This window comes from Lottia gigantea (genome assembly GCF_000327385.1).
Source record: "Lottia gigantea unplaced genomic scaffold LOTGIsca_74, whole genome shotgun sequence".
NCBI classification, from domain to species: Eukaryota; Metazoa; Mollusca; class Gastropoda; family Lottiidae; genus Lottia; species Lottia gigantea.
The window spans coordinates 29394-45034 of NW_008710478.1; the positions used below are offsets into that span (position 1 = coordinate 29394).

A 15641-nucleotide genomic window follows, 5' to 3' on the forward strand; every position below is an offset into this window, starting at 1 on the left:
AGAACATCACACATACATTACCGATTATTTTATTATACCACCACCGTTGACCAACAAGCAATGCTTAACACCAAATTTGTTCATACTAGAGTGGTCCAGAAAGCTAGTAACACTGGTATTGGTCTCCACAGATTCGAATATTACCATAGCGGAGCTGGGTTTGTTCAATCGTTCAATCAACTACCTGGCCATAGCTACTGAACACGGTGGTGTATGGAAATTCGGTAGGTCCATACCACAAACATTTGACAGTCCTACAGAGTGATTAGTGTAACGTAAGGGTAGGTCGTTTGTATCGCATTGAACAGTCGGAAATCAAAATTCAATGGAGTTCCGCATTTCTCCAATTTAATGATATTTTAAAGAATAAAAGTTTGATATTCTTCATGCCTATTACTATTCTGCTCCTCATTGGATTTATTGCAGTGTGCAATGGGTCACTATTTTGTCAACTTAATGGATTGGCTAATCTTCAAACATTTTTTGGAATCCAACGTTCCTTGGTCTCTTTAAGTTTTGAACAACATTTAGAAGCGAGGAGCACATATATAACACAAGACAATAAATATGAAAAAAAACCACTTCTCTGATAACGACATATTGTGTAACTTGTGTTGAAACGTTGTTGTCCCCCGTAGAGGCATTTTTATCATATTAGATCTTATCAAGATACTCTTTAGATTAATTACGGAAACTTTTACGCAATCATTGGTGTTTTAAAATCTAGTAAAACGAGAACTATCAATAGTCACCAGCCCAACTTTTCATTTCATTTCATTTCAGAAGTCCATGACAACGATTTTTCTGGAGAAGACTATTCTGGGTATTATTATCAAACCTCTGAAACACATCACACCTACAATATGGCGCCAAGATCTTCAAGACTGGGAGTTTCGTCGTCTGTAGTACGCAGTTCTTATCAGATGATAAGCGGCAGTTCAGTAGTGGCGTCATTCTCTTCTGCCTATTCTGCAATGACGTCATATCAGTCCGACGATATTTACCATGGTGTGACGCCATCTTTCGAAACAATGACATTATCTAATGCAGACCACTCTTCCGATATTACCACGTCGTCTGATCATTTTGTCAGTACATCAAATAATGCAAAGACCATAACAACCGTCGCAGAAGCCATGACAACAGAGGCAGAAGACACAACAACCGAGGCAGGAAACACAACAACCGAGGCAGGAAACACAACAACCGAGGCAGAAGAAGCAGGAGACACGACAACCGAGGCAGAAGAAGCAGAAGACACGACAACCGAGACAGAAGAAGCAGGAGACACAACAACCGAGGCAGGAGACACGACAACCGAGGAAGAAGAAGCAGGAGACACTACAACCGAGGCAGGAGACACGACATCCGAGGCAGGAAACACAACAATCGAGACAGAAGAAGCAGGAGACACGACAACCGAGACAGAAGAAGCAGGAGACACGACAACCGAGACAGAAGAAGCAGGAAACACAACAACCGAGACAGAAGAAGCAGGAGACACGACAACCGAGGAAGAAGACACGAGACACTAACCGAGGCAGGAAACACAACAACCGAGGCAGGAAACACAACAACCGAGACAGAAGAAGCAGGAGACACGACAACCGAGACAGAAGAAGCAGAAGACACAACAACCGAGACAAAAGAAGCAGGAGACACAACAACCGAGGCAGGGGACACACCAACCGAGGTAGGAGACACACCAACCGAGGCAGGAGACACAACAACCCAGGCAGGAGACACAACAACCCAGGCAGAAGACACAACAACCCAGGCAGGAGACACAACAACCCAGGCAGAGGACACAACAACCCAGGCAGGAGACACAACAACCGAGATAGAAGGAAGCAGGGAGACACGACAACCCAGGCAGAAGACACAACAACCGAAGAAGAAGAATGTGAACCAATGTGTAAATGTGTCAAGAATGGCGAGTCAGCTGAAGATCTGTCGTTGGTCGTGATCGAATTGATTAAAAAACTTTCTATCAATGTCTCGAAACTCTCAAAAACTGTTCGGAAAAAGATAAGCGTTGTGGACAACAGACCTACGTCAGTTTCCGTAGGAGTTGTTGGTATCGCCATTCTCGCTTCAACACTTATACTGCTTGTCGTTCCAGATATTTTGACCGTGGTTGTTTATATATACCGATACTGTAAGAAACATCAATTTAACTACCAGAACTGTCATCTGTAGGGTTTTGGACTACCTTTCGTAGGGTCAGTGCTTGGGACTTTACGAACTATGATTGTCGATTTTTGCTACTTTCGGAGAAAACGAACATGATTGTGTGATTAGTATCAGTGTGAAATCCGGTAAATTACAATGTACAGAATACAGTGAAAATAGCATTTAAAAATTAAATCTTGAATGTTTAAAGGGATATTCCCTAGCAGCGTTAGGCTGGTAAACTGCTTGGACTCACTCATAACAACATACGAATTAGGGTGTTATTACCATAGTGTTCGTATGTCTTAATGCAAAATTAACAAACTTTCTTGGAGAGGTAGTGATGCCTGACGTGCAAACTCTTTGATTGTGAGACAAACTGGTATTTTTCCAAGTCATTAGAACACCTCTAGTTTCTATTCATATAAGTATTAGTATTTTCATTTTCATAAATGAAAATAAGGGAACCCATCTTTAACTCTTTTATCATCGTAAGATCTGAAGCCTCGTGAGCCTTCTGAACTGAGACCTTCCGGGTTAGATGTCATTTAGCGGCGCTTTAACCTTCCGGATTGAAGATGGCATCTTCACAATGTCAAACTATTACTCCGTCTAATTTGTAATATCTTGACATTGTGAAGATGGTAGTTGAGTGACATTTGGTCTCAATTTAGATGGTTAAATGCTTGTCAAGCATAGTTAGCGACATTCACAACATTACCAATAGTAGTATAGATCAGCTTCTTAGCAAATATATATTGCACTATAGCACTAATGGAACATTTTCAAAACAGCATGCTTTCATTGTGTTCTGTTCATTATCAATGATATAGAAGTTGTTTGATCAAACCTGATCACCACGAAACTCGCCTAGAACAAGCTTAGCATCATAGCAACCCTTACTGTAAGAAATATGACCACAAATACGTATCTCGTCGCGCGATTAACCGACTTTTAACAGTGTCCTTTTGAAGTAAATTTGACCATGTCGCTACCACCAGAATATGTTAAATTATGCCCTAGATCCCCGGGTGTTTTCATCTCTAAGGGTGTGGGACTAGGGCGTCAGGGGTGTGGCCAACTGGTGTAGGGGAAGAATTTATTTTGAATTGAGAGAGCACCTCACATCATCACATGTTGGAAATGTGGATGAAACAAATTTTTGGGAGTGTGAATGGTCCAGGTGATTGCTCCAGGGGTGTGAACCCTGGGAAAGATACCCTAGATAAACTTGACAACATGTGGAAATATATAGTTTTAGCATCGTGACCCAGGCCCATCATCCACACTCTGTGCTTTCTACATGTCCTTTTTATTCAAATCTTATTGATCTAGAAATTGTTTGTTTTCTTATTTGATATGTTATGTTATGTTTATAAAGCAATATTTGTATTTGTAGCCTTGTACTTAATATTTGTATTTATATTTCCTGTTAGCATGTTGTTTTCATTTTTGTATTTGCAATTTCATTCATCTAATTTCAACTTGTCATCTAGCTATTAAATTTACTATAGATGCATATAGGTGTTACATAACAATCCTTTTTTAATGTTTGTCAATTCAAAATTTTCATTAAATTTAAATATCTGATATTATGAATTCTAAAAAAGAAAAATATTGTAAACGTCTTTGCAATATTTGTATAGAAGTTATAAAAATAATAATTTTTTCATGTTCTCCAATTCCTGATTTTTGGTAAACGCTTGATATGAAGATTAAGCGTTTTTCAATAATTACTTAGTTTTATGTATTTTCCAGATTTTACAGGGATTCTGTTGTAACTTTATGACACCAGGTAAGCTAACTGATGTATATAGTCTAATATTGACCATTCTTTTCGAGAACTTAGATTTAATATTCATTCTAAGACGTAGTATCACTTTAATTATCTTTTTGTCTTTTTTTTTTTTTATCTAAATTGAAATGGTGTTTTACTTCCTACCTTAAGTCACGGGTTGATAAGACGGGCAACACTATACATTTCGCCTTTTAAAACACGCCAATATAATTTGATTGGATTGTAGTGTAGCGAATACAGCCAATCTAGGCCCTCGACAGAAGAACTGTAAACAACTATAATTGAGGGGCTCTGATTGGTTGTAATCGCTGGAATACAATTCTTTGAAATCGCTGACCGTAATCGTGAAACAAGAAAGTGTGTCAAGGTAGGCCAACATGATGAAAACTAATGCCTTGACCATGATTGTGAAGACGAATTGGACATAACTGTGATATCCCATGATCTTTTGGACAAAGTAGTAACGACAATAACTAGTACTATTGATCAAATCGTCCGTTATTGTTTGTCCGATTTGACGTGTAAAATATATGTGATCCTTCTGAATAATTTCCTTTCGAGACCGAATGAAATATGCCCTTCAAATTTTTATTATTTCCCTTTAATCAGTGCAGGTGGCAGTGTTGTATTTATTTACTAGATTATCCAGACCATATATTTCATTGAAATGGATAAGGAAATTTCGACTTGATAATCGTAACAATCGTCCGTCTCGGATGGTAATATGGCGGATGAAAAACAAATGAGTGCTCTTCTAAGAAGGCACGAACAATTGAAGCGATGGCAGGATTCCGAAACAAATAGAGTATCTGGATTACCTCGCGAGGATAAAATAAGAGTTAAATTTCAAGATGGATGTATTTTCTTGGCTGCTTGCTCAAGCAGCGATACACAAGAAGTGAAGAAACTTTTGGATCGGGGTGCGGATATAAACACTTCCAATGTTGATGGATTGACAGCGCTCCATCAAGTTAGTAAACCTCAATTTTCTAACTATTTTGTCCTATATTTCGGCCTTTTTCATACCTCATTAACATATATAGTTATCCCTTCTGAAACATGGGCTTAATTTATTTGATTTTGAGTGGCCATCCCATCAAAGGAGTTGAAAACATTTTGGCCTATAGCCTAAATGAATAATTTTGGCCCACTCACTTCATAACTTGACACAACTAAGTCAGTTTACTAACTTCTGTCCATTTGAACTAGGCAAGTCTAATTTTTAGTTAGTTCAATGACAGCTAGCCCAAATAAAATAGTGATTGCTTAATTTGTAATCAGTTCAAAGATAGATTGTGTTATGAAATTGACCTTATGAAGCCATAGTCTAGATATTATTTACCTAGAGCCCTTGCCCATATCCCACGGCCTATGCCTTTGACGTAATAATTTCCAAAATTCAATTTGTTATATGACCCCACTTTTGTCTTTGATGGTCTTTAGTTTTGAAATCCCCAAATTTTATAGGTAGTAAGATGTTCAACATGTCAAAGTGCTTATTACACTGTCAGTAGCACTGCCTTTACATATGTGTCAGTAAATTGTATTATTTACTGTTATTTTTTATGAAGAATGGAATATTAGCTTCAAAATAGTATTGATAGTCTAAGAATAGATTTACATCGATAAAACTATAAACATGGACACACTGTCTCACTTTGAAATTTTGATTTTACACAGGAAACTTTTCGACTAAATTTTGGGACATGTCAGTTTAAATGTCTCAGAAAGGGAAGTGTGTTTCTATTCAATTTGAACTATACAAAAATTCTTCAGTCATACTAAGTCTATCAGTGTTCTTTAGAAGATTATGTTTAATTCATTTAAAAGAAACTGTTAGGGGAAAGTAGTTTGAGTTCGAAACACAATGTATTGTGTAGTAGTTGTAATGAGGCAGGGCACTCAACTGTACAGAAGACTTGACACCCACAAGGTCCATAACTTTTAACTTGATATTTTTGTTCCATTAATCATTTGCTCTTATATTTTATATAGAAAATGTTGGTTAAATGATAATTGAAATAAAATACTTGATATTTGAGTGTATAAAGCACAGTTTCTCTAAAAAAGATTGCCAAATTTTTGCGCATTATACATAGTGGCAAACAATTTTGATATTTTTCACGACTGGTTCCCAAAACAATAAAAATATTGACGATCCTTAATTTCAAACATGTAGATTTAGATCATAACAATGCAGTACCAGTAATCTAAAGGCAATCACTCCAACTTGGTCCAAGAGAAATTCAAATGATTTTTAAATCTTTAGATAAATTTGGGCTGTAATAACTATAAAATGTGAGGGTTGAAACTTCTTTAGTACCAGTACCAGTAAATTTCATAAAAGTGTTCTAAAAGGATGAGCATGATGTATTTTGCTAGTGACAATTGCAGCTGTGTTGATTGGTTTTGATGCCGTTTACAATAACCAAATATTTTTACTGTTATAATAGTGCTCAATACATCAATTGTTAAACGATATAGAAATATTAGGCTAAAACAGAACCTGAAACATGTTGTAACTCAGAGTTTCACACTAAGCAATGTTCAGATACCTGACCTCAGCATGCATCACTGAAGATGGTGTTTGAATTAAGCCCAGTGTTGACTAGAAAGTGAAAATGAAACAGGACACTGACACTCTGAGCTGGATGGCACCATTGTTTTAGTGACATTTAAAAATTTTGTAATTTTAGTACCAAGGTCTAATTGTTTTCTAAGATAAGGATGAGGAAATTTTAGAAAATGGAGTATTACTTTGGGGTTATCAGCATTCTTTATTTAATGTCTGTGAAATTAAATCTTTTCATGTAGAGTTTTATAACTTTGTCAGATTTTTTTCTTTTCTATCAATATCTTAAGAGCTCATTTTCAGCTTTTCTTAAAACTTTTCAGAATTATTTTTTATTGTTTCATTTTCTTGCAATGAGATAGATAACAATCAAGTCTCTGTTTTTTGAGTGTAATAAACATCTAAAAGGGATTGATTTCAAATTATGATACTTTTTGTCCAAAATACCATTAAATAATCAGAAAACAATTTTATGGTATACTACTCCTTAGTTTTATTGCACACAACATTTCAACAATCTACATTGTCATCATCAGGTGAAAATGATTTGGCACAAATTACCATTGTGTTGTTCCTTGAAAGATTCTATTTATTTTGTTTATAATCTTCAGACAGTTGTGTTTTATAACATGACTATTAATTATATAATATGATATTTATCTTAAACTACAAAGTTTTTCCCCTAAATGAATGTAATAACCTTATAAGGAAGTTTTCTTGTGATACTGTCGTTAATCATTAAAGTTTAAGAGATATTTTTTAAGACAGCTCTTTGCATTAAAGGGACAGAAGTGCCATTGTGGAAGGTTGAGTCTTGAATCTAGTCTTCAGAAGTACCTTACTAGATGTGTGCAAAAATCAAATGATTCCTTCAAAAATATCTCCCAACTAGGAACTTGTACTGTACTAATACCTTGACTGCTATAGTCACTTTTCTTTTGTCATATGTATTTGCTGGCGTACAATCCAAACAAATGACTGCATTCCGTGGTACAAGAATAATGGCTATTGCAGTCAAGATATAAGCTCTAAGTTCGTAATAGCTTGACAGTGTGAAGATGTGACAAGTGCTTCCAAATTCAATTCAGTGTTTGCTTTCAGCAGGTTAACGAACTTGATCATCATCACTTGTTAAGCCATACTTATTTAAAATTTCAATATGTTATCTTCAACCTGAGATTTGATTACCTTTTAACCGTTTTCCTTGATTAGATTAAAAATGTAGTTTATTAACTCGTTTTATAAGCAGTGAAATGGGAATGAATTGGAGCTTGTTAAATTATCGCGAAGCTAGTGCCAGGATGTTTTTTTACCCCTGCTATTATCAAATGGAAGCCAATTTGTTCTGAGAAAAAACTGTATCCACTTCTAATGATAGTGTAAGTGTGTAATATTGCTTACTACTTCACAGTGTATATCAGAAGTTCCATAGCAACCAAGTTAATATACCATAGTCAGATTTACCATGGCTTTATATACCATACTGTATAATACCTACACTGTCTACACCTTCTAGTCTATAGTAGATTATTTATAGTAACAGCCTCCAGATGGTAGTATATATATATGGAAAACAGGAATAGCAGTTTGACCCAGTCTTTAGTTTCAGCCAGCTAAAATAATAATCAGCAGTTTTTTTAGGATTAGATCTCCTATCAATATGATATCAGGCAGTCCAATCTTGTCCAGTTATAATTGTTTTTTTACCTGACTATCGTGATATTTTTACTATAAACTTTCAGACTTTTCTCTTCAAATTATACAGAAGAACCTCCCCTAAAGCTTTATCAAATCAAATTTTTTATCTTAAGGTAATAAAGAAATATGGCATTTGGCTGAATCTATCTTAGTAATAAAGGGATCAATTCCTTGAGATTCAGGCTTCGTATTATCGAAACGATCTTAACCAGGACTGATCATGAATAGGCTACTAGGATAAGGTCTGAACTTTTAGATCTGTTTATTTGGAGAATACGTGGCCAGAACTTTAATTTTATATGAGCTCTACTTCAGCCAGCCAATATTCAATAATGTTGTCAAATTCTATAATTTTTCTAATTGCATTAGTGATTGGACAGTGATATCTATTGACTTTTTAATCTGATTGTAATATCTACTTCCCAATGGTAATATCATACCTCTATATCAATATTAATACTGGTTAATATCTGAGATATTAGGGGTATGGTATTTGAAAAATTAGCATTCTAGGGTTTTAGACTTTTGATTGCTTAAAGAGATGTCCTTGTACAACTTGAGCCAAAATTCACCATGTGATCAATACTCTGACTCTGAATTTTTTTCAAGAGAGTTTTACATTCACTACCTACATAGATCGAGATAATACCTTCAGATTTTCAACTCGGTTCCCCCTTATCAGTGATGCAGGTTAGAGGGGCTGACATGGAAAAAGCATTTAGTTGTTAGGATGGGACAACAAATGAGGCCCAATGTGTTACAGGCTGTTGACAGTTGGAAATTGAAAAAAAAGAGCAGGCTTATGTCACTGTCCTGGAAAAATTTCCCTCATTGCAACCTGCATGGCGTTGCCAGTCTTCATTAGCACACATGGTGCAGAAAAGTAGGAAGTAACTCCATTCATTTCATTTCATTTCATTTCATTTCATTTCTGGCTTTTGCTGTATTTGTACCATTCTGTTTCCCTATCCATTGTCTTTTGTTCCTGCAATTTCTAACGGAAACAGAATATAGCACCAATATAAACAATCATTTGGTGTGAATGCTAGCAAATACAGCTAATCAGGGGCATCTACAGAAAGTCAAAACGCAAATCAATAATATTGACAGCCTTTTTGTCAAGGGATCTGATTGGCTGTAATCTCTGGCGTACTATCCAAACAAATCGCTGTATTCCATGATACAAAAATAGTGGCTATTGCAGTCAAGTTACAATTGCAAAGTTCGTAATAGCTTGACATTGTGAAGATGATTTTCCACTTGATTTTTACCTTCTATTCTAAACAAGGTTTTATCTCTTTTATAAATGTCAGGCATTCTGCTACACACCTAGTCTAAATTTATACACATTGTTTCTTTCTTATCTCACAGTTGAATGCATTGATTATTCATTACGAGTAATGTTTCTAAATGTAAACCTAAGTTATTATATAAATCTGCCTGAAACAGAGAAAAATAAACCACTTAGTTTAAAACTGTTTGCTATCATATTATCAAATATTATTTAGACATTCCTCATGTAAATTGATCCAATTATTATCAAGGGCTTCAGGGTAATTAAATATGTGTAGCCATGGGGTATGGTTTCTCAAATCATTCCAAGTTCAAATCTAAACTCAACTAAGATGAGAATTAGTCTGGGACGAACCATTGAATTTTGTGTTTACAATGAAACAAAATGGCAGTCTCAAATGGTTTTGTTTCTATTTGTTTGATATTTTTGTCCATGAATGTCAAATTTATCTAGTCCTCAAGCAAAGAATTTGAATCCAAAGATATTGTCATAATAACTAAATTATTTTATTTAATTTTTCACATCACCAAAATGAATGTGCGTTGACAACCAATCAGATGCAATTGTCTGTAGACTCAAAGACTTTAAGCAACCAGTCCAGGCCAACCAAAGCTTTGCTTTGACAAAGTAGGACTTGATGATAGAGGCTAATTATTTCGCACATTTGGAACAGTTTTCTTATGAGGCAATGTATATGTCTGTAGACTTCGTCAATTACAAGGACTTTAAGCAACTGGTTTAGACAATCTTCTTCTCAGCTGTGCATAGACAAAGAGGGCCTGGATTCAGCCTATTCAGGGTTTGTATGAGGAAGGGCTCAGAAAACTAGGCTGCTTGGTAGGCTTGCTTCCAAAAAAAATTAGAGCTTGTCCCAAAGCTTACAATAACTTTACTTCTCATTACTTGTTACTATACTAATTGTGATTCCAGTGTGTATAATGTATATATGATGATTTTGTATATCTCAAGCCTGGTTATATGATATTTTTGTATATTTCCAGGCTTGTATATATGGTATTTTGGATATTTCCAGGCCTGTATATTTCTGGTCTATATATGGTATTTTGTATATTTTCAGGCTTGTATTGATGATAACCAGGATATGGTAGAATTTCTGGTAGAGAATAAGGCTGATGTGGATGTTTGTGATAACGAGGGTTGGACACCATTACATGCTACAGCTTCCTGTGGTTTTACAGAAATAGCTAGGTACTAGTTTATAACTATATACTGAATATTAAAATTGAAGCTTTAACAGTCTTTAACTGTCTGGATGAGGATTATATCTCCAAATGAAAGAAAACTCAAACTCATTATTCTCCTTTTCTTGCATCTTGTTACTAGATTTCTTCTGCTTAGATCGAGGAAAGTGGCGGAGCCAGGTTTACGTCTGAAGGGGGGAGAAATATGTGAGATTGCCCAAATTTTTAACCTGAAAACTTGCTTTCGGGGCTGCGAGGTGGGGCTGACCCCTCTGCCCACCCTTTGGCTCTGCCATTGATCAAGGACACAAGCCGCTTAAAAGTACAACATGAGCAACTTTGTCAACTGCAATTTATACCAAGCAACCATTCAGTGGTGTTTATTAGGGGAGGGCTATGCCCTCTTAAAAATGTTTCTTAAATGCCTCCCCTCCCCTCTTTGACAATTCTGTGGTGCCCTCCACTGATGATTTATAGAAACACTGGCAACAACCATTTTGTAAGTGAACATTATATATTTTGTATTTTAGATACCTAATAAAACACGATGCTAATGTAGCGGCTGTGAACAATGATGGAGATTTACCTATTGATATCTGTGAAGATGATGAAATGGAAAATTTATTACAGAAAGAAATGGACAATCAAGGTAGACAACTCATTCACACTTTGTTAACTGTGTGATAACCAGTTATAGTGCTGGTTTACTGTTGCCATATTTCATACATTTAGATGACATGTAGTTGTATGTGTATACCTGTTTGTCTGGTATGCTTGGTAGTCAAATAGAGATATACAACCATGCAATACAATACACATATCAGATGGCACAACTCACTCGAAGCCTGTCAATTCTCATAGAAAACTTAACTTGTTTGATTTGGACATCATTGGTTATCCTTGTGAAATATGAAAGTTTTTTCTTTCCAATGTTGTTTGATTGAAACAAAGAATACAGTATACTCCTGGCACCAATAATTTACATTGTCATCATCAGTTGGAAATCACAATGTTAATTGTTGAAAAGTTGTGTATAATAAAACCCATTGTGTTCTGTTATTTAATGTGATCTCTACCCCTAAAAGTCACTAATGACTAATGAATGTTGTTTCAGTATGTCATTGTTTGTTGTTTCAGGAATTGATGCTGATTCAGCAAGATCTGAAGAAGAAGATAGAATGCTAGCTGATGCTAACCAATGGTTAAACAGTAAAATAGTAAAAGAAAAGAAACATAGTAAAACTGGTGCTACAGCTTTACATGTAGCTGCTGCTAAAGGTTATGTTAAAGTTATGGAGTAAGTCTAAATAACTCATGACATTTCTGCTACAATACAGATGTAAATGGCTGATTTTTAAATACAATTTTTTGTCTGGCATGAAGTTTGAAATGTCCGACACGAATCAATGTGTGCCGGGCACGTCATCAACCAAGAAATGGATCCTACATATCACACCTTGATAGGTTAAAACTAACATCAATAGGACATGGGTGTAGAAGAAAACTTGTTAGATTACAATAGAGAGGAAAAATATCAGAAAATAAAGAAATTGAATAAAATTGAAGAGGGTTATTCTACTTGCCATCGATGATCTTAGAAGATTCTGTTCGAATAGTGTTCTCTCACATTTTGACCACACACTATCATGATTAACATTTACAAGTCAAAGGAAAACACTGTTGATAAAAAAAACCTGAACATTAAAAACATGTTTGATCTGACCAATTTTGATATTTTTTGATAATTTGAAAGCAAATAATACTAGACATTCTCGTTCATATATTTTTTGATCAAACTTTCATTCGTTCCTTCCCAAATTTGACTGTTATCTTGAAACAGTTGCATTGTAATTTGAGTTGAATTTATTTTTTCTTGTAATCTCTCCAGAAGTAATAATCTATGAATAATCTTCAGTAAAACATATTCTGTTTGAATTGAAATAGTTTTCATGTTGAAATCCATAGTCTCTACTTGTGACCTAGGCCAGTGCTTCTATAGGAGAGTATCTTCTATAACACCTATAACTGTTATTATTCATCAAATATCAATTTCTTCTTCCAGTATTTTACTTCAAGCTGGTGTTGATATAAATGCTCAGGACAATGATGGTTGGACGCCATTACATGGTGCGGCTCACTGGGGACAAGAGGAATCCTGTCAAATTCTGGTAGAAAACTTGTGTGATATGGACATCAAAAACAATGCTGTAAGTTTACGTTAAATATATCAAGAAATAGTAAGGGAGCTGAACCACTGTCCTGCAAAATTACTAAACAAGCACCCCTCAATATATTTAGATTTGCCATATTTATGCTTTATACGTTAAAAACATTTGTCTGCTATGAACATGAAACTGATGTGTGTTATGTATTTTAGGGCCAGAGTGCTTTCGAACTGGCTGACACAGAAATGGTTCGTGTTTTAGAAGACCTCAAAAAGAAACAATTAACGGTAGGTAACTCTTGTAATATGGTTTGGAATTACCTCCCTTGTCTTTAATAGCAAGTGTCCTGTTTGTATTTTCATGCAATTTTCAAAAACCTTTTGCCTATCATATAAGATGAATTGTCGCAATTGTTCCAGAGGTCAAACAGAAAAGTTATATGGCCTGAAGCGGTAAAAATTAATGGTAATTAAAACTATTCAAAACACATTGAAATTTGACATCATAACACTTGATTTACTCTGTAGGTTAAATCTTCATGTATATGCTTTGAAACATTTGTGGATGTGCATCAATTTTTATGTCAGATTATAGTCTAAGATGGGTTCCCTTATTTTCATTTATGAAAATGATACATGCTAATACTTATATGAATAGAAAGTAGAGGTGTTCTAATGACTTAGAAAAATACAAGTTTGTCTCACATTAATTCATAATTAGCTAAATTAGAATAGAATCACCCGCAGAATTCCAATAAGTGACCGATCAAGAAAGGTCAAAAACTTTTTTGTTTATCCAGACTGTACATACATGGACATTTATGATTGGTTAAAACTCTTAATTTTATGCAATAAGAACATAATGATATGATTAAGAAAACATGATTATTCAGTAGAAACACCAATTAATCAAATAGTTTGCTTAATTTGACAATAAGAAATAAGGAAACCCATCTTTAAGCTCTGTTGAAATTGTGATATTAGTAATCTTATACTAACTATCTATCTTTATAGTTACGTGATAAAGTTCCAACATCAGAAGAAATAATATCTAATAGAGGTCATGGTGGCAAGAGAAGGTTTGTTATAAATTTCTATTTAAACCTTTGAACACTGGGTGTAAATATGATAAAATATCATATACCCTGAACTCTCCAAATATATGACTCAATGCACAAATAGACGAGGTACAGTGTTCGGTGTGGTTTGCAGTGCAGGATTATCCAAACAGTAGAAAATAGTAGCTGCAAATCATGTCCACATCGTGTCCAGAACTGTACCTTGTGAATTCATTTCTTCTATACCCTGAACTCTCCAAATATATGACTTAAGCCACAAATAGACAAATAACTCCAGTCAGGTGTACTGATTATCAATATAGTAGAAAACAGTACAAGCGAATGGTGTTCAGATCCTTACCTCTTGATTTCGCTTCTATTTTCTTTTGTTTCGATTATTCTAGACCACACACCGTATCTCGCCTATTCACCGGTATAAAGTGAATGATATTATGTGATGTCACTTGATAACATCTGCCACACCAGTTACTTGCATATATATCACATATTTATGTGACTGGTTTCTTAATTTGTGATAAAAGAGTCATTGTATAAGAATGGTACAAGGAACTTTCAAATTTTGAATCTGAATTCCCTGAGTTAGAAAGTGATGCAGATTGAAGGCAAAATTTACTCATTGTGCACTGCAGCATTTGTCTCTATTTGTCTTTGGTCTAGAAAAAGTAAAACGCTGTTATATTTTACATACTGAGTTGTAGGAATTATTTAATGTTGAAAATTACTTAACAGATGGCAACCAAAATTGAATAAGCCAATGTATTGGTGAAATTCTCTTTCCTTTTCTATAATGTTCACCTCTTGCTACATTACAGAAGTTCAGTAACACGTATGAGTGGAGATCAGAAAGCTAATGTGATATTAAAAACCTCAGAAGAAGAGAGAGCATCATTATTTGGTGTGGGGGATAAAACTCGCCAGGAAGATGACCAAGAAACAGGTTTGATTGATTTTATGCTTTCTGTTTGATCTGGGATACGTGGTGGTTCAGGGAGTTCCATGCTTGCTCGCTAACCTAAAGGACCTGGGTTCAATCCCGGTATATTATAGTACCTTCGGATTTTCAACTCGGTTTTCCCCTGTCAGTGATGCAGGTTGCAGAGAAAAAGGTTGGAAACGCATCTAGTCCTTTTGAGGGGACAATAAACCGAGGCCCTGTGTGCTACTATGTTTAAGATCCCATGACAGTTGGAAATCGAAAGTAGAGTAGGTTAATGCCACTGTCCAAATTAAATTTCCCTCATTGCACACTGCATCACATTGCTTGCCTTCATCAGATAAGTGGCATTCAGTTTTGTTTCTGTTTGTTCTGAGAATTTTATTTACATGGTTTCTTTGTTTGGCTATTAACTACCATCCAAGGGCAATATGGGATTTGTGATAATTACTTTATAAATGGAAATCACTTTCCATGAATAAGTATGAAAATGCATTGGATTGCAAGTTAGCAGCAATACACAAAGGAAGAGTTGAGGAGAGGGGTTATATAGGTGAAAGCCTGTTCCCCAATCCTCTTCATATTTATGTGAATAAAATATTGTTCAAAAAGAGTTAAAGAGTCCTTTATTGCAGATTATATATCATTTTATTTGACTGTATTTTTCAGAACGACAAAATGAAATCAACAAGAAATCATCCACTACTCTTCCCTCGGTATGTTTCTTT

General features: G+C 35.1%; 2 protein-coding genes across 2 annotated transcripts; both read left to right on the forward strand.

Moving 5' to 3' along the window:
* Window positions 1-863: 863 nt before the first annotated feature.
* Window positions 864-1535, forward strand: LOTGIDRAFT_168296 (hypothetical protein; the record flags this gene model as incomplete). The annotated part of the gene is made up of 1 exon (XM_009066184.1): window positions 864-1535. One exon carries the CDS (start codon window positions 864-866, stop codon window positions 1533-1535), a length of 672 nt encoding a protein of 223 aa, XP_009064432.1.
* Window positions 1536-4694: 3159 nt separating this feature from the next.
* On the forward strand, window positions 4695-12958 carry LOTGIDRAFT_179562 (hypothetical protein; the record flags this gene model as incomplete). Its single annotated transcript, XM_009066185.1, has 5 exons — window positions 4695-4940; window positions 10613-10743; window positions 11267-11385; window positions 11874-12033; window positions 12799-12958. 5 exons carry the CDS (start codon window positions 4695-4697, stop codon window positions 12956-12958), a joined length of 816 nt encoding a protein of 271 aa, XP_009064433.1.
* Window positions 12959-15641: the final 2683 nt, after the last annotated feature.